Source organism: Thamnophis elegans, chromosome 15, assembly GCF_009769535.1.
Source record: "Thamnophis elegans isolate rThaEle1 chromosome 15, rThaEle1.pri, whole genome shotgun sequence".
NCBI lineage: Eukaryota > Metazoa > Chordata > Lepidosauria > Squamata > Colubridae > Thamnophis > Thamnophis elegans.
In genome coordinates, this window is record NC_045555.1 from 17,219,117 (window position 1) to 17,244,072 (window position 24,956).

Consider the following 24,956-nt stretch of genomic DNA (forward strand, 5'->3'; position numbering starts at 1 on the left):
AACACTCAAAGCTCCCCTTGTGCGAGCAGAGGGTGCTTGTGCTCACATGCAAATCTTTTTTTTCTGCTTCAACAAATGGAGCTGGGTGTGCTGGGCGGGGGAGGGGGCAGGCGCCCATCTGCCGGTCACAGGAAACCATCCCCATCTCCCAAGCCAGAAAGGTTGAGGATCGCTGATCTAAACCAAAGGGATTAGACCAGGGGTGGGTTTCTGCCAGTTCTAACCTCTTCTATAGAACAGGTTCCACAAATCTACAGTGCTGTTTAGAACCAGTTCCAGCTCCCTCCCCCTGCCCATCCGGACATCATCAAGATGAAGAACGAGAGGAGGAATTCTGGGAGTTGAAGTCCACAAGTCTTAAAGCTGTCAAGTTTGAACACCTCTGGGGTTTTTTTCTAAAGGGTTAGGGGGTACAAGATCTTGTAACTGACAGCTTTAAGACTCGCACATTTCAAATGCCAGAGTTTCTGAGCCAACATTTTGGTTGCTAAACAAGAGCGTTGTTAAGTGAGTTTCACCACATTTTACAAGTTGGCCATGCCCACCCAGTCACATGGCTGGCAAGCCACTCCCACAAAGCAGGTCACACCTACAGAAGAGGTTCTAAAATTTTTTGAAACCCACTACTGGATTAGACTCAACTTTGCTGGACTATACATCTGGTTCTAGATCTGTGATGGCGAACTTACGGCACGCATGCCAGGAGTGCTGGAAAACGGCCTGAAAACAGCACCAAAAATGCCCCAAAAACAGATTATTTTCCAGGCTGTTTTCTGGGCCATTTTCCAGGCCATTTCCAGGCCATTTTTCAGCGCTCCGGTGCTTGTGAAGACCAGCTGACGTGCCGGAAACCAGAAGAGCAACTGCCGATGGTGCAAAAATGGCCCAAAAAACAGCCAAAAAACCAGGCATACACAGACCGGCAAGCTGATCTTTGGGTTTCCAGCGTACGCACATGCATGGACGTTCCGGTTTGGGCATTCAGCACCAAAAAGGTTTGTCATCACTGTTCTAGATGAGAACAGTGATGACGCTTTAAATGAGAAAAAGAAGTGAGACTTACTTAACTGCATACATATAATTTATTTATTATGGCATTCACAGCCCATATTTTCCTCTGGGATTCAAGGCACCATCCATGGAGTGCCTCTTCCTTCCCAGGAAGAGAAACAGCCCCGAGTCATCCAGGGAGGACTGTGATCAAAGACAGACTCTGATCTTCTCTAAAGCCCAACGCTGTTAACCACAGCACTGGTTCCACCTGCCAAAGTTGTTGTTTTTTTAAACACCGACATGCCGATTTGTGTAATAGCACGGAAGGCATATTCCTTTATTACATTTCCGAGGCTGCCCAGTTCAACAGCAACTCTTGGCAGCGTACAGTTTACAAACACCACCACGGCACCTGCATTCTGAAGAATCAAAAGTGATGGTGAGGAGCAGAACAAGTGAGCACCGTAAATGGACTAAACGTAATCCAATCCAGGTGGGCGCATGTAATCCGGGGAAAGAAAAAGGCAGGATTTCCAGACTCATTGAAAACACAGCAAGAGCCAGGTTGTCTGAACCCTGCAAGGGGGGGTGTGTGTGCTATTACAGAAGGCAGACACTGCAACACAGGGGCAAAATTGTCAACCTTACAGTAAACATCTTAGGCCCAGTTTGGCGAACCTATGGCACGCGTGTCAGACGTGGCACGCAGCGCCCTCTCTGTGGGCACGTCAGCCATTGCCCCAGTTGAGCTCTGCCGCGCCGGCCAGCTGGTCTTCGGGTCTTGGCCGTGCATGTGCTGGGGTCAGATGGCATGTGGGGGGTTGGGACGTGGGGGGGCATGCACATATGCACAGGGGGCAGGCCACATGTGGATGGCTGCACATGCATTGCATTTTGGGGGTTTGGGCATGCGCAGATGCTTTGGGCACTCAGTCCAGGAGAGGTTAGCCATCACTGTCTTAGGCAAAGAACTGTTTCATAGGAACAATGTTGTTAGTATTCAGTCTCTAAGTCGTGCCTGGACTCTTCATGACCCATGGACCATAACATGCCAGGCTCCTTTGTCCTCCAGTGTCTTCTGGAGATTGCCCAAATTGATGTTCATTATGTCGATGACACCATCTAACCATCTCATCCTCTGCCGTCCCCTTCCCCTTTCAGCTCCCATCAAGGTCTTTTCCAAGGAGCCCACACTAGCCCCTCTGTCCTCCCACTGTCTCCTGAAGTCCACCCAAACCCATGTCCATCATGTCAAAGACACCATCTAACCATCTCATCCTTCTGCTGCCTCCTTCTCCTTTCGCCTCCCATCTTTCCCAACATCAGTGTCTTCTCCAAGGAGTCCACTTCTTCTCATTTGTTGGTCAAAATATTTGAGCTTCAGCTTCAGGCTCTATCCTTCTGAAGAAGAGTCAGGGTTGATTTGTTCTGGCCTAGACTTCCTGAGACAGTACAAAGCTCACACTTAGTCCCAGAAACCATCTTTTTATTTCAATGGCTGTGAATTATGTTCATTCACAGCCCATAATGAGTCACAAATAGTTTGTAAAGAGTCTGACAGAAGTCTGCCAAAGTCTTTCAAGATAAGGCTGATAAACACCCATCTTTATCTCCCTTGAAACATTGCCAAAGACCTAACTGCCAATTAGCTTTGCAAGGTCACATGGAGCACAGAATCAAAACGGAGCTTCAGAATTTAAACTGACCAGATCGAACAAAGTTGCTTCCTGCAAAGGCTCACATGTCTTACTCCTGAGTCGCCCCTTTTGTCTTAACTGTTTCTGCTTTTGGCAGCTCTGCGCATGTACGCACTGGGAACAGACTTCCCCTGTTCCTCTGCCTTGCCGATGTCCGACTCTGGAGGCTCCGGAGGCAGCACATACAGTAACTCCCAGATGGCCCTGGCCCCCTCTCTGCCCCCATCATAGAGCCCTCGTCCGAGCCTTCCCCAGACTCCAGGACTGGCCCATGTTCCTCCCCAATCTCCTCACCGTCTGACTCTGCTGCCAGCTCCGCAGTCTGCTGGTGGACCACAACATGATTTGCTTTAGATGCTTCACACAACGACATTGACCATATCTTCCATTCTTTTGGTTTAAGCCCCATGTGCTCAAACAGCGACTGTCTCTGAACCAATGACTACCATCCACCAAGAAGGACACCATCGATGGAAGCTAAGGTCCAACTCTGGCAGTGTTGTATATCAATTGTGATTTTAAAAAATGAGCCTAAAGGAATGAAAACCTTGAACTCCCAGACTGAACCATAAGTTGCTTGTCAGAAGATTACACAAAGTTGGGGCCAAAGGAAAACAAACAAGAAAATATAAGAAAATCCTTTGGAATGAGCTGGAAATGGAAGACAAGAGGGCTTCAGGGTGTTTAAAATTGGAAAGAATGAGGCGAATTCCTCTAGTGCCTAAACCTGTTGCTAAGAGACGTGATAAATCAAAGGAAGGAGGATCGAGAGGGTGGAAGAGCGAGGAGAAGAGAGACTAAAATAGTAACTGCTAGTTAAGGAGCAAGAATGTAGAAATATCTTCTGGGGAAGAGGAAGGGGGGGATGACAACAACAACAACACAGCATATTGTGCCCCTCAGTTTATGCTGGTGGAATCTGGAATCATTTATTTGTTTAAGCATTTGGAGAAAAAAGTTGCTTGCAATGGTCAGGCACCAAGAGTTGGAGTTCAGTACATTCCATTCTTAAATTCCAGACATTGTCCTCTGGTAAAGACCCACATTTCCCTGGGTGCCAAACAAACTCTTGTATGCAAATGGATTTCCTGGAGAGGCTCCAGGGTTTATCATCTCTCCAGCATGGCAGGAGAAAAAAAGGATAATCCCAGTGAAATTCTTCCTTCCTTCCTTCCTTCCTTCCTTCCTTCCTTCCTTCCTTCCTTCCTTCCTTCCTTCCTTCCTTCCTTTCTCTTTCTTTCCTTCCTTCCTTCTTTTGTTTTTTGCCCTCTTGTAATTTAACTAGAATAATTCTTTCCCTATTCCTTCCTTCCTTCCTTCCTTCCTTCCCTTCTTCCTCCCTCCCTCCTTTCCTTTCTCTTTCTTTCTTTCTTTCTTTCTCTCTTTTGTTTTTTGCACTCTTCTAATTTAACTAGAATAGTTAGTCATTGCGCCTCCCTCCCTCCCTCCCTCCCTCTTTCTTTTCTTTCCTTCTTTCTTTTGTTTTTGTACTCTTCTAATTTAACTAGAATAGTTAGTCATTCCCCCCTCCCTTCTTTCCTTTCCTTTCCTTTCCTTTCCTTCCCTTCCCTTCCCTTCCCCTTCCTTCCTTCCTTCCTTCCCTTCTCTGCCAGCCTGGGACATTACTGTAATTCCTCTCTAGAGAAGCATAATGAAAATGTGAAGAAGCAGATTTCCCCACCCCCCACTGTGTGCTAATGCAGTTCCTAAATTAACACCAGAATGTCCAAGCCAGGTGTTTGCCTGATCTATTACAGAAGTGCACTCTGGTGGAATTTTCACTTGCTCAGCCTGGGATCAAAATGCATCAGTTGCCAAGTCAAGGGAGGAGAGGGGGAAGGAATCCAGTGTTTCAATTGTGCAATTGTGTAAATAAATCTATAAATAAATAAATAAAAATAGGCAGTGCTTGATACTATATAAGTATCACATATGAAGACAAATGCAGCTTTGATTTAAGCCTGAATTGGAAAATAAAAATCTAAATTTAATTTAAAAATACTGCATGGAAGAAAAATACCTTTTATTCTATCTGTCTGTCATCCATCTGTCTACCACCTTATCTGTTCATCCATCCATCTATCCATCCATCCATCCATCCATCCATCCATCCATCCTCCCAATATCTCAAGCATCAAAACCAACATTTAATATGCAGGAATGCTAATAAAGAGCTTATTTCCAAAGACAAAATAGTATTTACTGAACAAGTCTATTTGTGTACAACAAATTTGTGTCCCTCTGTCTGTTTGTGTGCTTGTTAAAGGAAGGTCATCTTGAACTAAAGGTCATTTCCTGTGAATTGCAACATGTCCATGCATTTTTCTTGGCAAACATAGAGGTGACATGCGATTGACATCTTCCAGAATTGTTTTTAGTTTTCCAGACCACGTTTGGATTTTCTTGACATATCCCATCCAGTTACTAACTAGATCTGATCATGCTTCATTTTCCAAGATAAGCTGTGTTTTATATTACTTTATTAGCATGGCTTTTTATTCATGATGCGATGAATGATAGCTGAAGATGCTGAGAATAGCATTAGCACTTAGGTTTATATACCGCTTTCACAGTGCTTCACAGGCCTCTCTGAGGGGTTTACAGAGTCAGCATCTTGTCTCCCTAACAATCTGGGTCCCTATTTTATCCACCTCGGAAGGATGGAAGGTTGAGCCAGTCAGAATCGAACTGCTGGCAGTGGGCAGAATCTGCCTACAATACCGCATTCTAACCACTGTGCCACCATGGCTCTTTATAAATGAGTGTAAGTGAGCGAGTGAATGAGTGAGAACGAACAAACGAACAAATCTAAAGGACAATGTTCTGAAATAAAGGACCAGCGTTTACAAGAAAGGAAATAGGGTCTCTATATAGGAAGATCTACAGGAGAGCAATAAAGCTAAGAGCAATAGCACTTAGACTTATATACTGCTTACAGTGCTTTCACAACCCTCTCTGAGGGGTTTACAAAGTCGGCATCTTGTCCCCAACAATCTGGGTCCTCATTTTACTGACCTCAGAAGAATGGAAGGCTGAGTCAACTTTGAGCCGGTCAGAATTGAACTGCTGGCAGTGGGCAAAGATTGCCTGCAATACCGCATTCTAACCGCTGTGCCACCACGGCTCCAATCTCGAGCCAGTCAGGATTAAACTCCTTGCAATGAGCAGAATTAGCCTGCAATACTGCATTCTAACCACTGTGCTACCAGGGTTCACCCAGATTGCTGTTTGACTTTCTTATGCCAACTCTGTTCTTGCAAGATTTCTTCAGGAAATACCACTTTATGTCTATCATATCCTCTCCCAAGCAGGAAGTTGTTGCTGCCTATAAACAACTCCAGGCCTAAGGAAGGGATTGCTTTTAATTATTTCTGGAGCTCTTGACAAAAATAAGAAAATTACTTACTGTACTTGCAAAAGCCTGTAATATAAATAGACCTCGACTTATGATGGTTTGTTTAGTGAACGTTCAAGTTTACAACGTCACTGGAAAAAGTGACTTACGACCAAGTTTGACAATTACGAACGTTGCAACAACCCCGTGGTCATGTGATCAAAATTCAGGTGCTTGGCAACAGTCTCGTATTTATGACTGTCGCCATGTCCCGGGGTCATGCGATCCTCTTTTGCGACCTTCCGCCAAAGCAAAGTCACTACGGAATCCAGATTCGCTTAACAACATGTGTTCCGAACTTAGCAATGGCAGTGATTCGCTTAACAAATGTGGCAAGAAAGGTGGTAAAACAGGAGAAATCTCACTGAACATAGCGACAGAAACGTTGGGTGCATTGGCGGCCATAAGTCGAGGACCACCTGCATTGTCAACGCTTGAATCTAGGAAACCAACATCAAAAAGATGAGTGCCATTGTAAACCGTCCACTTACATCTGGAGAGTAATCCATGGTGGGAACCAGATGCTGGATGAGGACTTCCAGGGATCCAGAAATGAGATTCCCATCCTGATAAACAGGATCGCCATTCCTCTCGCCGGAGTCGGGTTGCACCTGTCCTCTACATCCTGTCCCGAGCATGCTGGAAAATATCGGTGTCTGTGGCATAGTTTCCTGTAAAAGGAGAGAAAGCAACATGAAGGACTTGGAAGCACTATGAATGTCCCAGAACTTTGAGGGCCTGTTGGGGATCTAAAAAGAACCTGATAGTAAAGAAAATGTATATATGATTATAACAGCAGCTAGGACTGTATTTCAACAAAACCAGAAAAGCGAAGAGATTCCTACAGAGGAGAATGGGATTAGGAAAATATTAGAATGTGCAGAAATGAATAGATTGACACTTGCAATTAAAGAGAAAGAACAAACTGATTATTATTATATTATATGGGAATTGTTTTATTGATGGTTAGAGAATAAATATAAGAATTAGAAGTAAAAGTAGTTGTGTAAAATATAGAAAACGTATTAATGGAGTTAGCATAATTAATAGCGTTAAATAAATTAAGAAGAGGATTGTTTTAGTAATAGACATGTAAGGTATTGGTATTAAACTAGGAATAGATTAAACAGTGAATATGATTGTAAACTTTAAATGTTATCGCACAAAATGTTTGTACCTAGACAACACACTGCTTAATGGAAGATGGATTGTTTATATTGAAATAAAATAAAAACCTTATTAAAAAAAAGTTTGGCTTATTTCTTTGGAAGCAATGGACTGGTGCATGACTAAGGGCATAGAAGAAAACTGTGCACTCCTCCTGCAAGTTATCATCGCGGAGAGTATTGTGAGATGATACATATAGAAGGCTGTGTCTCAAAAGCCTTTGCTTGTGAGAATAACAGAGTTGGAAGGGACCTTGGAGGTCTTCTAGTCCAACCCACTCCTAGGCAGGAAACCTTACACCACTTCAGACAAACAGTTATCCATCAAGGGCATGATTAAGGGCAGGCTCCTAGCACATAGCAATGGCCCTTAGACTTATATACTGCTTCGTGGTGCTTTACAGCACTCAAGCTTAAAAGTTGTGATGGCGCAGTGGTTGGAATGCAGTATTGCAGGCTAACTCACTGCTCACTCCAGGAGTTCAATCCTGACCGGCTCAAGGTTGACTCAGCCTTCCATCCTTCCGAGGTGGCTAAAATGAGGACCCAGATTGTTGGGGGCAAAAGGCTGACTCTGTAAACCACTTAGAGAGGGTTGTAAAAGCACTATGAAGCAGCATATAAGTCTAAATGCTATTGCTATTGCTATTGATTCAGGCTTCCATCCTTTCGAGGTCGATAAAATGAAGACCCAGATTGTTAGGGGCAATAGGCTGGCTATGTAAACTGCTTAGAGAGGTCTGTAAAAGCACTGGGAAGCGGTATATAAGTCTAACTGCTATTGTTATATTGCCCCCAACAATCTGGGTCTTCATTTTACCCACTTCGGAAGGATGGAAGGCTGAGTCAACCTTGAGCCAGTCAGAATCAAACTACTGGGAGTTGGCAGAATTAGCCTGCAATACTGTGTTCTAACCACTATGGCTCTTATGGTGTTATTTGGTTGGCAGGATAAGATTTGTCTCACAATTGAAGGGTTAAAAAAAGCACCGTCTTAACCAGAAAGAAAACAGTTGCAAATCAACAACCCTAACATGGTACATTTTATCTGTTCTCATCAAGACATTTGTTCATGAACACAAGTACCTTCTTTTCATTTTGTTAGGATAGGACATATTAATTAAAATCGTTCATAAGTCTAGACCGATTTTTAAAAAGCTCTCACATGAGTTAAAAACTGATAAAATATAATTTAAGAGCTGGAAAGGACAGAATGGCTTGAAATCAATATACATAGAAACTTTTTAACAGGGAGTATAATTTGAGAGATAATTTCAAGGACCTTTACTTCCCAGGCCTTGTTCAATGCTTGATTAAATTACAGAAAAAAACTGAATAACAGAGCTGGAAGGGACCTTGGAGGTTTTCTAGTCCAACCCCCTTCTCAAGTAGGAGACCTTATACCATTGAAAACACATTATCCTAGTTTGACATGGAAGAAAATGCTCTTTTGCTAGTTAGAAAGATAGAACATAGAAAAATAGAAGTGGAAGGGACCTTGGAGGTCTTCTAGTCCAATCCCCTGATCAAGCAGGAAACCTATACCATTTCAGACAAATAGGTATCCAGTGCCTTTTTGAAAGCCTCCATCCCTGTTCAAAGGAAACCAGTCTGGATGTTCAAAGGTGACCAATTTGGTACGTCAATGCATTGTCTCAGTTTTGTTTCACTGCTTTGAGACCTGGTGAGCATCTTTCCTCAAGAGTTTAATGCTTCAATGCAATGGTGAAAAAAGTAAAGTTCTACATTTAGGTAAGAAAAACAAAATGCACAGGTACAGTATATGTGGTACCTGGCTAAATAATAGGAGCTGTGAGAGGGATCTTGGAGTCCTAGTGGACAACCATTTAAATATGAGCCAGCAGTGTGCAGCAGCTGCCAAAAAAGTCAAGACAGTTCTAGGCTGCATCAACAGAGGGATAGAATCAAGATCACGTGAAGGGTTAATACCACTTTATAATGCCTTGGAAAGGCCATACTTGGAATACTGCATTCAGTTTTGGTCACCACGATGTAAAAAAGATGTGGAGACTCTAGAAAGAGTGCAGAGAAGAGCAACAAAGATGATTAGAGAGGACTGGAGGCTAAAACGTATAAAGAATGGTTGCAGGAACTGGATATGTCTAGTTTAATGAAGAGAAGCACTAGGAGTGACATGATAGCAGTGTTTTGATGTCTCAGGGGTTGCCACAAAGAGGGAGTCAAGCTATTCTCCAAAGCATCTGAGGCAGGGGTGGGTTCCTACCGGCATTGGTACCAGTTCGGTTCATGTGTGCTTTGCGCACGCTGCGTCCACAATTCACTGTAAATTGTTCTGCGCATGTGTGAAGAATGTGAAAAAGTACTAAAAAATAAGCCGCCAACAGCAAAGGTGACCGGGGAACCAGTTCGGGTGCGTGGCCAGCCTGGCTCGCTGCTGGTTCTGCGACCAAGGCCAAATAACCAATACCTGTTCGCCCGAACCGGGGCGAACTGGTAGAAACCCACCTCTGACCTGAGGGAAGGACAAGAAGCAATGGATGGAAACTAATCAGGGAGAGAAGCAACTTAGAACTAAGGAGAAATTGCCTGACAGTGAGAAAAATTAATCAGTGGAACAGCTTCCCACCAGAAGTTGTGAATGCTCCAACACTGGAGGTTTTAAAGAAGATGTTGGATAACCATTTGTCTGAAGTGGTGCAGGGTTTCCTGCCTAAGCAGGGGGTTGGACTAGAAGCTCTCCAAGACCCCTTCCAACTCTGTTATTCTGTTCTAATAGATACCGTAGAGATTAATATTGTAATAGTTATGATCTACTCTAGAAAGGATCAAAAGGGTAACTGCCACCTCTGGCCCACTGCTAACCAAAGAGCAGCATTTTGAGGGCCGCTGGGTGCCAGCTTCATTGCCAAAGGTAATTTAGAAGAAAGTAGGTCATATTATTCCCCTCCACTCCTCAACATGCAGGAACACATAACGATTCCTTAAACGGATCAGGAACCAGCGAGATGCAACCAAGATATAATCCTGAAATAATAACTTTTAGTTCAGACTGCCCTGCGTGTTTCTGCTTGTTCATGTACGACAGCACACCCACACTGCTGAACCAACAGCAGAGTCTTGTTGTATCTCTCGCGCCCTCCCTTCTATGGTTCCATCTGGTGGTCACCCAGATTTTTGCAACCCGGGTCTGTTGGTCCTATTCTTTTCCCCAAGTGTCTTACTCCACTGTGCAACAACTATACGTATCGGCGTTGTCGAGGAGAGAAATAAAGCAAGCTGCCATGGCTTGCTAAGAGAAACTGATTGTTACTCCTAGACGCAGATGTCAAAGCAATTGAAGTCAAGCCCTCCTCCACATGGTTTCTCAATAGCTGGTGTTTACTTTTCTGAGTTTTCAAGGTTACTAAGCCGTACGTTAGGGAGGCACTAAGGGAAAATATCAGAAGCTCCTCTGGTAAAATCAGCTTCCTTCCTTTGTTCCAGAACAATTCTTCCATTCTCCATGCATACGGGTAGTTCTGGACTTACGACAGTTCATTTAGTGACCATTCAAAGTTACAATGGGATCGGAAAAAGTGACACTGTGACTGTTTTTCAGGGTTACAAACTTTGCAGCATACCAATGGTATTGTGATCAAAACTCAGATGCTTGGCAACTGACTCATATTTATGATGGTCGCAGTGTCAGTGATCCTCCTCCTGAGACCATCTGACAAGCCAAGTCGATGGAGAAACCAGATTCACTTCGCAGTCGGGTGACTAACTGATCAACTGTGGTGATTCACTTAGCAACGCTGGTGAGAAAGGTCGTAAAATGGGGGCAAAACTGACTTAACCAATGTCTCACTTAGCAACAGAAAATTTGGGCTGCCTTGCTGTCATAGGTTGAAGGATACCTGTGCTTTATCATTTTTTTTCAAGTTTATCATTGCCAGAACTTGAATAATTGAACCTTAGAACTAAAGACGTAAATTCTGATTTTCAGTTACTATACAATTCCTTGTATAAAGGTAGTCCTGACTTAAAACAGTTCACTTAGTGACCGAGGTTACAAAGACAGTGAAAAAAAGTGAGTTATGAATGTTTTTCACCCTTATGACCGTTGCAACATCCCCACGGGATGCGAGCAACATTCGTACGCTTGGAAACTGACTCCTATTTATGATGGTTGCAGTGACAACTGATTCATATTTATGACTGTTGCAGTGACCCGGGGTTATGTGACCCCCTTTTGTAACTGTCTGACAAGCAAAGGCAATGGAGAATTCACTTAACAACCGTGTTATTAGCTTAACGACTATGGTGATTCACTTAACAACAGTGGCAAGAAAGGTGTCAAAATAGGGCAAAATTCACTTAACCACTGTCTTGTTAAGCAACAAAAATGCTGGGCTCAGGTGTCATAAGTTGAAGCCTATCTGCGTTGCCTGGCTCTAGCCTCCTTCTCTCTTCCTCTGGATTTCCTTTCTGGAGTCAGACTGATTCGTGTTCTAGATCATTCCTGCTAAGTTACACATATAGCAGGGGTTGGTTCCTGCCAGTTCTAACCTCTTCTATAGAAATTTACAGTGCTGTTTAGAACTGGTTCCAGCTCTCTCCCCCCCCCGCCCGTCCGCACATCATCAATATGAAGAGCGAGAGGAGGAATTCTGGGAGTTGAGGTCCACAAGTCTTAAAGCTGTCGAGTTTGAACACCCCTGGGGTTTTTTTCCTAAAGGATTAGGGGTGCAAAGGTCTTGTAACTTGACAGCTTTAAGACTGGCACACTTCAATGCCAGAGTTCCTGAGCCAATGTTTTGGTTGCTAAGCAAGAGCTTTGTTAAGTATGTTTCACCACATTTTACAAGTTGGTTACGCCCACCCAGTCACATGACTGCCAAGCCCCTCCCACCCAGTCACATGACCGGCAAGCCACTCCCACAAAGCAGGCCACACCCACAGAAGAGGTTCTTAAAAATTTTGAAACCCACCACTGATATATACGTAAAATCTTTTCTATCAAACTTGTGTAACAGATAGATCCCATACAGCCATCTGAGCCACAGAGGAGAAGTAGTTTGACACTTCTGGAAAACTTTTATCAGCTTCCCCGTCTATCTCACAGCCCTGGGATATTCTTGTCTGTCCAAGTCTTAACCAGGTTTGACCAGCTCAGCATTTAAAGCTGAACTAGGTGACGTTACCTAGCCGAACTTAATTTCCTAAGTCCACCAAAGAACATGTACGATACCTCTTCATGATAGACACAAAAACTTCACTTCCCCCACTAGGCCAGCTTTCAGAAGTTGTGCGTGCTCCATCACGCACACAAAGTGTTTAAGAAAAGACTGGATAGCCATTTTTCTGGAATGGTATAGGGCCGTGATGGCAAACGTATGGCATGGGTGCCACAGGTGGCACACAGCGCCCTCTCTGTGGGCACATGAGACATCATCCGAGTTGCACCTCCCACCTGCCAGCTGGTCTTCGGGTCTCTGTTGCACATGCACAAGGTGCATGCAAGGGACACACGCTTGCATGTATGGGGGCAGGGAGCATGCATGGGAGCACTCACATTGCACTTTGGGGTCTGGCATGGCACCCATTTTGGTTTCCAAGTTGGTGCAGAAGGCCTTCCAGGTCCAAAACGCATGCGCGGAGGGCGGGGCAAATGCTGTGGGGGGGTCGTACACACATGAGCAGAGGGGAAGCCCGCGGGGTGTGTGTATGCACGCCTTGCATTATGGGTGTGGGCACGTACATGCGCTGTTGGGCACACAAGCACACACTTTTAGCATGCAACGACAAAAAGGTTAGCCATCACTAAGATAGGGTTTCTTGCTTGGGCAGGGGGTTGGACTAGAAGACCTCCAAGGTCCCTTCTGACTCTTATTCTTAGCGGCATTCTGTTATCTATTACAACTATTCCTATGGAAATTTCCCAATTACTTCATTGCTTGAATCCACCGTTTCCTAAACCCGCTTCTTCTGCGTAGCTGTCCTTATTATTACATTTCTCTTTTATAGCTGGCAGTAAGGGAAAAACGTTCTGATATTTTAGCACTTTAGGCAGCCCCTGTTGGAGACTTTTACAGCATCCTTTTATTAAGCTAATTTGGATAAGGCTCAGTCTTTGTAGGCAACCATTTCTATTCTCCTCTGGGCCTTTTTTCTATAGTTAGAATTTACATTTCTTGCAACTGCAGCTCCTACAGGCTGTTTTTAAATATTTTGCACGATTATCTCGCACCTGCCTAGATAGATGGGAAACTCTAGCTTTGAGTCACTGATCAAGGACGCTAAAGAAGGCACACCCTGGTGAGAATTTTAGTAGGGAGTCTATCCTGGAAATATAGGCTGTAGGAGAAATTGGAAGGTCAGAAGAAAACAGTGCCAGAACATTTTCGTATAATCTTAAGAAAACAGAACGGAAGTGTCCCTATAAATTACCAGGGGTTAAACTCAACTCTGAGATGGGTTTAATTTATTTTAGCTCTGCACCATATGAAATTTCTCCTGTGATGGCAGCAGATACCAATCATGGTGTCAGCCATAATTTCTTGCAATTTTCCATTTTAAACAAAGCAGATAAAACTTCTCTTTCTCTTTTTTCTTTCTTTCTTTCTTTCTTTCTTTCTTTCTTTCTTTCTTTCTTTCTTTCTTTCTTTCTTTTTCACTCTCTCTTCCTTTCCTTCCCTTCCTTCCTTTCTCTCTCTCTCTCTCTTCCTTTCCCTTCCCTTCCCTCTTTCTTTCTTTCTTTCTTTCTTTCTCTCTCTCACTCACTCACTCTCTCTTTCTCTTTCTCTCTCTCTCTCTTTCTCTCTCTGTTCCTTTCCTTTTTCTTTCTTTCTTTCTTTCTTTCTTTCTTTCTTTCTTTCTTTCTTTCTTTCTTTCTTTTTCTTTCTCTCTCTCTCTCTTCCTTTCCTTTCATAGTCTGTATTCACTTATGGAGAAGGAGAAAAAAAGCCAAACTCAAAGCAGAAATACTAAATGTACAATGTGAAATGAGTACCCAAAATACAACATGCGCTGGAGATACTTTGCTGTGTAAAGAGGTAATTCCAAGCTTCTCTTCCCTTTTAAGGCAGCTTCTTCCAAAATCCCTGTTAATATTTATCTAAGGATTTGAGAATTTGTCTCTGTTCACTCAACCCTCAGTGCTGGTGTGAAGAGATGACTTTTTTTTTAAAAAAGGAAAGAAACAGTTAAACAGTTTTTCAACTGTTTCTCCTCAAAACGGTTAAAAATAGATCTTGTACATCTTGTCCAACAAATTCTGCATGGCTATTTACAAATTAGGACAAGAAATGTTCCTAATAGTAAACAGGAGCATTCTTCCTGCAGTTCAGTCCAAAGTTTGCCATTCAAATGTTTGGGAGTGAGTCACGAGAACTGGAATTTGAAGACAGAATGTACAGCCGCTAAATAAAATCTAATTGAGGAATGAGACGGGGTGATTGTACGCCAAAGTGCTTCTGTGGTAATTTTCAGTGGCATTTCATAAATTTAGTCACAAGGCATTGTTTGGGGAAAGGCAGGATAGTTTGAGAAATGGGAGTCGGCTGGAAGATGGCTTGATTTTGCTTGGGAGTTTCACTTTGTCCCTTCCAGGTATAGGAATGAGATTTCTGGCGGGCTGCTAAGGTATATTACAGACAATTAATCTGGATGCGTATTATACATTTTGGAATGGAGGAAAACCTTCCATCTCTGTTCTGGTAGAGATGACACGCATGCGAAGCTGTGTTCAGGGTTGAAATGACGGTTCTTGGTGCTGTCTGAGCTTGGTTGTTTTCTTGCAGAAGTCTCATGGCCCAACTAGGTAACATCATCAATGCTAGAAGGGAGTGGAGTTTGCAGGAGGAGGAGGAGGAGGAGGAGGAGGAGGAGGAGGAGGAGGAGGAGGACTGTGAGGTCCTTACTACTCTCTGAGCTTGCTTGACATTTCTGTACCCAACTAGGTAACATCATCAGTTTTAGCACCTGATGATGTTGCCTAGTTTAGCACCTGATGATGTTCATTACCAAACTAGGTAACATCATCAATGCTAGAAGGGAGTGGAGTTTGCAGGAGGAGGAGGAGGAGGAGGAGGAGGAGGAGGAGGAGGAGGAGGAGGAGGAGGAGGAGGAGGAGGAGGAGGACTGTGAGGTCCTTACTACTCTCTGAGCTTGCTTGACATTTCTGTACCCAACTAGGTAACATCATCAGTTTTAGCACCTGATGATGTTGCCTAGTTTAGCACCTGATGATGTTCATTACCCAACTAGGTAACATCATCAATGCTAGAAGGGAGTGGAGTTTGCAGGAAGGAAGAGGAGGAGGAGGAGGAGGAGGACTGTGAGGTCCTTAGTGCTCTCTGAGCTTGCTTGACATTTCATTACCCAACTAGGTAACATCACAGTACTCTCCTCTACTCACAATAGACTTCCCTATGCCACCAGGCCTGAAATTTTGGGCTTGGTCAATCTGGAACTGCGTCTCCTGGGGTTCGATCTAAGCATAGCGCACAAAATTGTCTGCTACAATGTCTCGCCTTTCAAGGACTTCTTCAGCTTCAACCACAATAATACATGGGCAAACAATTGATACAAACTCAACATAAAGCGTTTCAGACTTGATTGCTTAATTTAAAATACGACTTCAGCAACAGAATGGTCAATGCCTGGAATGCTCTATCCAACTCTGTTGTTACATCCTCAAACTCCTGTAACTTCAACCTTCAACTGTCTACCATGGACCTCACCCCATTCTTAAGAGGTCCATAAAGGGGGCGTGCCTTCTGTCCCTGTCCTACTGTCCCCATTTATCTGTACTTACTTCCTTTGTTCATGTTTATGTTCATGCCTATACTTGTTATCTTGTACATGTTTGACAAATAAATACATAAATAAATAAATCATCAATGTTAGAAGGGAGTGGGGTTTTCAGGCAGGAGGAGGAGGACTGTGAGGTCCTTAGTGCTCTCTGAGCTTGCTTGACATTTCATTACTCAACTAGGTTACATCATCAGTTGATGATGATGTTACCTAGTTTGCTAATAAAACAACATCAAGGAAACAACCAAGCTCAGAGAGCACCAAGAACCCTTTAACATAGCAGCATGTGAAGGTGGACAGTGCAGAAAGGGTCCAGTCTAGAATGTCACTTTTTACATAGTCCACCTTCACATGACATCTCTGAAGGAGCCCTTTTATTGACCCTGATCTTGCCGCGCAGTTTCACAAAAGTGTCATCCATCTTCAAAGATATGATACCGTCTCCCAGTAGAGGAGGGGCTGTCATAGAGAAGAGGTGACTGACTTCTTCTCCAAAGGACCCGAGGGCAGGACTAGAAGTAATGGGTAGAAGATCCTTAAAGAAAGATCCAAGCTCGAGCTGCATTGGCTTCCTATTGGTCTCCGAACGCACTTCAAGGTGCTAGTCATTACTTTTAAAGCCCTACATGGCTTAGGACCTGGCTATCTGAGAGACTGCCTCCTGCCACATACCTCCCAACGACCAATAAGATCTCACAGGTTGGGCCTCCTCCGGGTGCCGTCGGCTGGACAATGCCGGCTGGCGGCCCCTCGGGGGAGGGCCTTCTCTGTAGCTGCTCCGGCCCTGTGGAACGATCTACCCGTAGAGATCTGGACCCTTTCCACTCTCTCGGCCTTCCGAAAAGCCACTAAAACCTGGCTGTTCCGGCAGGCCTGGGGCTGTTGAACAAGGTCCAGCCCCATCTAGACGGAATGTATGGTGTGTTGTTTTTAAAATTGTATCTTTTTTATTTTTAACTTTTATGTTGTTTCTGTAAGCCACCCAGAGTCCTACGGGATTGGGCGGCATACAAATTTATTAAATTACTAAATTACTAATTACTCGAACTAAGGAGAAATTTTCTGACAGTGAGAACAAATAATCAATGGAATAGCTTCCTTCCTGGAGTTGTGGGTGCTCCATCACAGGAGATTTTTCAAGAAGAGACTGGGCAGCCATTTCACTGGGATAGTTTAGGGTCTCCTGTTTGAGTAAGGGGCTGGACTAGAAGACCTTGAAGCAGGAGTGAAATCCAGTGGGTTCTGGAGAACCGGTAGCGGAAATTTTGAGTAGTTCAGAGAACCAGCAAATGCCACCTCTGGCTGGCCCCAGAGTGGGGAGGGAATGGAGATTTTGCAGTATCCTTCCCTTGTCACACTCACCAAGCCACACCACGCCCACTAAGTCACAGCCACAGAACTGGTAGTAAAAAAAAGATGAACTTCACCACTGCCTCCAAGGTCCCTTCCAGCTCTATTCTGATTCTGAAATATGGCTTTGTAAAACCAGAGGCAATTCTCATTCACCCAAAGCAACAAAAACATGCTATATGGAACTCAACAAATGCAGCAATACCTGAATATCATTCAAAGCAGAATACCGTGTGTAACTGAAATCACAGAATTATGCCAATGGAAAAGGAAGTCAAGCTTAACATTTGAAACCCTGATCAAACCAGGTATCTGAAGAAAGTGTCTTAAAGTGGACAACCCCTACAGGGTGAGCTGTTTGATCATGAACACATCTGTCCATGTTGAGCATAGCATTTCCTGATTTCAGTCATCATTATTTTTCAGCAGGCCCAGATAGAATTGCAGTATCAGTTTACCATATCAAGGTTCAGAGCTAAATTCTTGAGCAGGGGGTTGGGCTAGACTAGAAGACCTCTGAGGTCCCTTCCAGCCCTATGATTCTATGTTCTTCTACTCTCATATGCCTTTCTCCATTCCATTTTCCCCATTGATTCTTGACTTCCTGGGCGCCTGGAATGGACTGTTTCTAACCGGGCAGAGAATTCTGATCCCTCCTGCCCACGATATATGGACTCTCCTCTGCAAATCTTTATTTTCCTTTGAGCTTGTTGATGTTTTCCTGTTCCTGTCAAGCCCTTGCAAGTTTGACAGCGGCAAGGTTCTCACTACACATGGTATCATCCTCTGACAAAGAGGAACCTTTAAGAGGCTCTAAGCTCTGACAGCTCATGGCAACACCTCTTCTATAAAAGAGGCTGATGTCAGGCAGACCACACAGGAAGAGCTCTTCCTTAAACAGCCATTAAGTTTCTCAGAAGCAAAATTACCTGGCTGGCTACGGTTGAAAACAGAAGGCAAAATGGATCTTGGTTCTGCTCTAGCAAGTACTTATCGAGATAGCAATAAGCCTTAGACTTATACACCTCTCTAAGCAGTTTGTAGAGTCAGCCTATTGCCTTTAACAATCTGGGCCCTTATTTTATTATTCTCTGAAGGATGGAAGGCTGAGTCAATAGCAATAGCACTTAGACTTATATACCATTTCACAGTGCTTTACAGCCCTCTCTAAGCATTTTACAGAGTCAGCCTATTGACCCCAACAATCTGGGTCCCCATTTTACCGATCTCAAAAGGATGGAAGGCCGAGTCAACCTTGAGCCTGGTGAGATTTGAACTACCGAATTGCAGGCAGCCGGCAGACAACAGAAGTAGCCTGCAGTAGTGCACTCTAACCACTGCACCACCATGGCTCTTAAGATATGCTATAAACCGTCCAAGGAATTTGAATAATTTCATTGATGCAGCCATGCCATATTTTGGGAGTGGGGATGTATATTTATTCAATTTCTATAGGCCCATTTCACTCTCATGCGATTCTATACAGCTCTACAGGAAAAGTGATCTATTACTAGGTTTGTTTTTTTTAAAGAAAAATTCCCAGTCCATGTTACAGATCTGGGATTCCCTTGGTTGGTTCTCATCCAAGGGCTGATAGTAGGGTTTTTTTTTAGCCCAGAGAAAACCACCACTTGCTTCAGGTAACACTGATATCTAAGAAGCGTCATGGGAATATTCTGAAAGTAGAACAGAGAACACTAGGGTTGCAAGGGACTTTGGAGGTCTTCTAGTCCAACCCTCTGCTCAAGTAGGAGACCCTATACCACTCTGGACAAATGGATGTCCAATCTCTTCTTAAAAACCTCCAGTGTTGGAGCACCCACAACTTCTGGAGACAAGCCGTTCCACAGGTTTGTTGTTCTCAGGAAACTTTTCCTTAATTCTAGGTTGGCTCATATCTTTGATAAGTTTCCATGTGTTACTTCTTTTCCTGCTTTCAGGTGTTTTGCAGAATAGGTTGACCCACCCCTCTTCTTTGCGACAGCCCTTCAAGTGCTGGAAGACTGCTATCAAGTCACCCCTAATCTTAGTCTTCATTAGACTAGACATGCTAATTCCCTCAATTTGTTCATCATAGAATCTCACTCATGCAAGAAGAGTTGAACAAGAGGTCATGTAAGATTCCCCCCACCTTTCTTCAAAAGAAAGTGAGAGACAGAGTGGTGGTAGGATGTTGGGTTGACACCAAAAGTACCTTCAGCCACTGAGAGGTTCTGGACCAGGCAATCTTTCTCAGCCTAGCCTACTTTACAGGGTTGTAGTTGTGAGTAAAATCAGAGAAACCATGAGCTCCTCAAGGAAAGCAAGAACATACATTTAGGTTTCGCCAACATGTAAATAACAAATGTCGGGACAGAGAAAGGCAAACTCCTAACCTGCCACCCTGTAGACACACAAAGGAGATACACAAACCTCTCTTCTGCAGTGTTGGCAAACCTTTTCGACACCGAGTATCGAAGCACTGCAAAACCACCGGTGCACATGCCACGAAGCTGTGCTTCTGGTTTCCAGTCCATGCATGCGCACCACCCACCAGGTCTTGTGGTTTCTGGCCAGCTTGTGTTGGGGCACGTGGGAGCGCTGGACACCAGAGGAGCAGCATCCCGCACATTTGTATGCACTGGCTGCCTGGTCGTCCAGTTACCAGCATGTGCGCATGCGCCGGCCAGCTGGTTTTCACACACATATGCATGCCAGAAGCCATAAGGATAGGGGGGCAGTGCACATGCACAGACCAGGAACAGGAAGCATAGCTTCGTGGGGCGCGCATGTATACTGGGTATCTCCTCTTCTGGTTTGCGGCACTCTGTAGCGTGCATGCACTCCCCTTTCACCACTCGGTGCCGAAAAGGTTTGCAGGCACACGCTGGAACCCAGAAGAGCAACAGGCGACAGCTCATGTGCCCAGAGAGATGGCTCTGCGTGCCACTTCTGGCATGCATGGCATAGGTTTGCCACCACTCCCCTAAGCTATTAAGAAGAACACTTGCATAATTCCCATCCCAATGTTGATGCATTTAATCTTGAACCTTGTTGCTTTTCTGCAAATGTTACAGAAACCCAAATATTTCTGAAACGACACTCTACAAAATATCTTGTCAACATCCCAGGATCATTCTTAACCCTCTCCGTATTCTGTGCAAAGGAGGAAGGACCGATTCTTGTGCTGTTTAATTTTTTGATTTAAGCCTTTGAATTTTAATTGCTTTGTATGATTTTTTTAAAAAAACTTTTTTAATTAGACTGTAAGCTGCCCGGAGTTGCTGTGATCAGTGAGATGAGGGACATAAAAATGGAATAAATGAAGGATTCTGCTTGGCAACTTTGAACGAGGAAGATTAGTTTGCTTCCTAGTACACAGGTTCAAACGTTTGTGGTCTCCCTTCCACATAGGATGTCAAAAGAAAAAAGAGAGGTGTTTTTAACTGCCATCCATTGTTTAATCTCTGGGAACCGTCCAGGGATTTCTTTGACAACGTCTCCTGGGATGAAACTAGCACACGTTGCTCAGCACCTGTGACAACTCCTAAGTGTCGTTTACCAGCCAACGTGCCAACTTGTGTTTCCGTGACTAGGAAACAGCCATCTGTGGTTTCTGAGCATATTCTCATAGGCAGGAATCTAGCTGATTAGCAACCCCCTCCATTTTCAGTGTAAGGTAAACCTCGGGGACAATGTCTGGTTAGATGGGTTTGGCATCACAGTCTCCCAACAAGTAAGGGGCTGTCACACAAAGAAGTGGGGGTCAACCTACTCTCCACAGCACCAGAAGGCAGAGCAAGAAGCAACGGATGGAAACTAAGCAAGGAAAGAAGCAACCTAGAAATAAGGAGAAATTTCCTAACGGTGAGAACAATCAACCAGCAGAATGGCTTGCCTTCAAAAGTTGTGGGTGCCCCATCATTGGAGGCATTTAAGAAGACACTGGACAGCCATTTGTCTGGAATGGTATAGGGCTTCCTCCTTGAGCAGAGGGTTGGACTAGAAGACCTCCAAGGTCCCCTCCAACTCTGTTTTGCTGTTGATTTGAACATGGCAATTGTTTTGAAATGTTCATTCCCTCAATTCACTGGCACAGCTTTTGAATTCCTTTTGAGCCATGGGCTTCAAACGTTACCAGAAAAGTGAGCTGCACCTTTCATTTTTCTAAAGTAAAGGTTCCCTTCGCACCTATGTGCTAGTCGTTCCCGACTCTAGAGGGCGGTGCTCATCTCTGTTTCAAAACCAAAGAGCCAGCGCTGTCCGAAGATGTCTCCGCAGTCATGTGGTCAGCATGACTCAATGCCGAGGACGCATGGAACGCTGTCCCACCAAAGGTGCTTCCTATTTTTCTACTCGCATTTTTTATGTGCTTTTGAACTGCTAGGTTGGCAGAAGCTGGGACAAGTACCAGGAGCTCACTCCATTACGCGGCACTAGGGATTCGAACCGCTGAACTGCCGACCTTTCGATTGACAAGCTCAGCATCTTAGCCACTGAGCCACCGCGTCCCCTCCATTTTCATTTTTCTACATCTGGGTTAAATGAACCAAGACCTCATTGCCCCGAGGAGCTTGCAATCGTTCCCCACATTTGGGACAGGCAACCTTTAAGAGAGAAAAGTTGAGAACAGTAGACTGTCTGGCTCCTTTTCACTGGCCGATTCACTACAGCGTGGGGCAAATATTGCCTTGTGATCTCTCTACAAAATAAGCAGCAAATGTTGGAAAAGTGCCCCAAAGAACAACATCCGTCTGCAGTTGTAGGCAAGTTATTTTTCAGGAAGCAGAGCAAAATGCACACAAAACACAGCCTCCAGTTACAAGTTAGCGAGCGTTTGGCATGCTAAGAATCTTTGAGTCAAAAAATAAAAATAATGTTTGCACACCTTCTCGTATGGGGGCTAAAAAGTCCCTGCACTTGTTATGTCCGCCTTTGCTGTCAAACAGGGACCCAAGAATACAGCTGCTGAAAGCTTTCCTATTTCTAAATAAACGGTTCAAAGACGTGTATTTTCACTGCCCCCAAAAGGACCAAAAAAGGTTCCTGTTATTATGTTTATTTACCCAACGGCAGCCAAACCAGAAAGGGCAGTTTGAAAGCAGGAAAGAAACAACTCGCTTGGACGGCCAAAGAAAGGATAAAAACTTCAACCTCTGTTTAACTTTTACAGTTACTATGTTCTCCCAGGGTAGCCTGAACAGCTGAGAATATTCCCACGCCTGACTTTTTAACAATTTGCCTATAGTACACTGGAGATCAATCAAGTGTTTTTCTCCCCCCCATTCAACTTTTCTTTCAGAGAGTTTCAAGTATTATCGGCTCGCCCTTGGAAAAGGAAGGAAGAAAAAGCGATAGGAAGGAGAAAAACAAAACTCTTTCTTACCCGCATGGCTTTCTGGAGTATGTACATAGGTTTTCGGGCAGGTATCACCCCTGTTAGCCCAGCATCGTAGTTTCAGACCAAGAGGAGAGGGAATGAGAGAGAGAAAGAGAGCGAGAGAGCAGTGCTCTTCGTCCAGCAACTCTTCCCGCCAGCTCAGATCTAAAATAACAAAGCTTGCAAGCATCCAATTTCCAGACTGGTTCTGACGTCAGCAGCTGCCTCAACCCACTGTTGGCTGAGCTGGAGGCATGTCAGATTCAAAAGGAGAGCTGGTGACCCCATCTGTCTTTTGTGCCAGCCTTGCAAATTGGGGGGGGGGGGAAAGGCTCCCCCTTCTCAGCTCTCCTTTTTGGAAACAGACAAGTCGGAACTCCCTGCATTCCTGCTCGGTGTCCTTCCTTGAGAGTTTTTGCTAGCTTAGAAAGCCCATGACAGAGTGGCAAGGAAAAAAAAAAGCCAGTTGTCTAGAAAGTTAAAATACAGCTACACCTCGACTTACGACCACCAGGGGCACCGACATTGATACATTGCTAAGTGAAACATTTGTGGAGTGAGTTTTGTCCCATTGTAGAGCCACCATTGCGAAGCGAATTGTTACAGTGGTTTCGTTAGTCACACAAATGTTCAGTGAATCTGGCCTATCCCCGTTGACTGGGCCTGTCGGAAGATCACAAAAGCTGATCTGGCTTTTTTCAGGGCTGCTGTAACTCTGAACAGTCACTAAATGAGCCAGCCATGTGAAGCAGCTGCCAAAAAAGCCAACCAAGTTCTAGGCCAGTGGTAGTCAACCTGGTCCCTACCGCCCACTAGTGGGCGTTCCAGCTTTCATGGTGGGCGGTAGGGGTTTGCTATAATTCTGCTTTATAAATTTTATAAAGTAAAGTTACTTCCCTACTTCATAAATCACCATTAATATGGAACCGGTGGGCGGTTAGAAAATTTTACTACTAACAGAGATACAAAAGCGGGCGGTAGGTATAAAAAGGTTGACTACCCCTGTTCTAGGCTGCATCAACAGAGGGATAGAATCAAGAGCACGTGAAGTATTAATACCATTTTATAATGTCTTGGTAAGGCCACACTTGGAATACAGCATTCAGTTTTGGTTGCCACGGTTTAAAAAAGATGTGGAGACTCTAGAAAGAGTGCAGAGAAGAGCAACAAAGATGATTAAGGGACTGGAGGCTAAAACATATGAAGAATGGTTGCAGGAACTGGGCATGGCTAATTTAGTGAAGAGAAGGAGCAGGGGTGATATGATAGCAGTGTTCCAATATTTGAGGGGCTGCCACAAAGAGGAGAGGGTCAAGCTATTCTCCAAAGCACGTGAGGGTAGGACAAGAAGCACTGGATGGAAACTAATCAAGGAGAGAAGCAACTTAGAACTAAGGAGAAATTTCCTGACAGTGAGAACAATTAATCAGTGGAACAACTTGCCTCCAGAAATTGTGAATGCTCCAACACTGGATGTTTTTAAGAAGATGTTGGATAACCATTTGACTGAAGTGGTGTAGGGTTTCCTGCTTGACCAAGGGATTGGACTAGAAGACCTCCAAGGTCCCTTCCAACTCTATTATTCTATTCTATTCTATTCTATTCTATTCTATTCTATTCTATTCTATTCTATTCTATTCTATTCTATTCTATTCTATTCTATATGAAATAACTTGAGGGCTACCTCTAACACAGTGGGAAGGGGCCTTGGAGGTCTTCTAGTTCAATCCCTTGCTCAAGTGGGAAATCCCATATGATTTCAGACCAAAAATCTTCAGTGTTGGAACATCCACAACTTCTGGAAGCAAATTGTTCCACTGATTTAATTGTTCAAACTAAAATTTATCTTTAGTTCCAGGTTGCTTCTCTCCTTGATTAGTTTCTATCCATTGCTTCTTGTCTTGCCTTCTGTGCTTTGGAGAATAGGCTGACCCCTCTCATTTTTGGCGCAGCCCCTCAAATATTGGAACACTACTATCGTGCCTCCCCTAGTCCTTCTTTTCACTTGATTAAACATACCAAATTCCTGCAATGACATCCATAGGATTATCTGGTAGGGTCTCATTCAACTGTGTTGAACTTTTGAATCAAGGAGAAAATTTTAAATTCCTCTAAGGAATGAGGATTATGGAGCATGCCGAAACATAGAATAGACAGAATAGGATAGAGCTGGAAGGGACCTTGGAGGTCTTCTAGCCCAGTCCCCTGCTCAAATAGGA

At 44.1% G+C, this 24,956-nt stretch overlaps 1 protein-coding gene across 1 annotated transcript in view; it reads right to left on the minus strand.

Annotated features, from left to right (window-relative positions):
- Window positions 1-22,912, minus strand: part of RASGEF1A (RasGEF domain family member 1A) — a 69,521-nt gene extending 46,609 nt beyond the window's left edge. Inside the window, exons 1-2 of the mRNA XM_032232046.1 lie at window positions 22,744-22,912; window positions 6,576-6,755 (exon numbers count right to left, since the gene is read on the minus strand). Of these exons, the coding sequence (XP_032087937.1) occupies window positions 6,576-6,755; window positions 22,744-22,770 (207 nt within the window). The 5' untranslated portion in view covers window positions 22,771-22,912. The remainder of the gene's footprint in view (window positions 1-6,575; window positions 6,756-22,743) is intronic.
- Window positions 22,913-24,956: the final 2,044 nt, after the last annotated feature.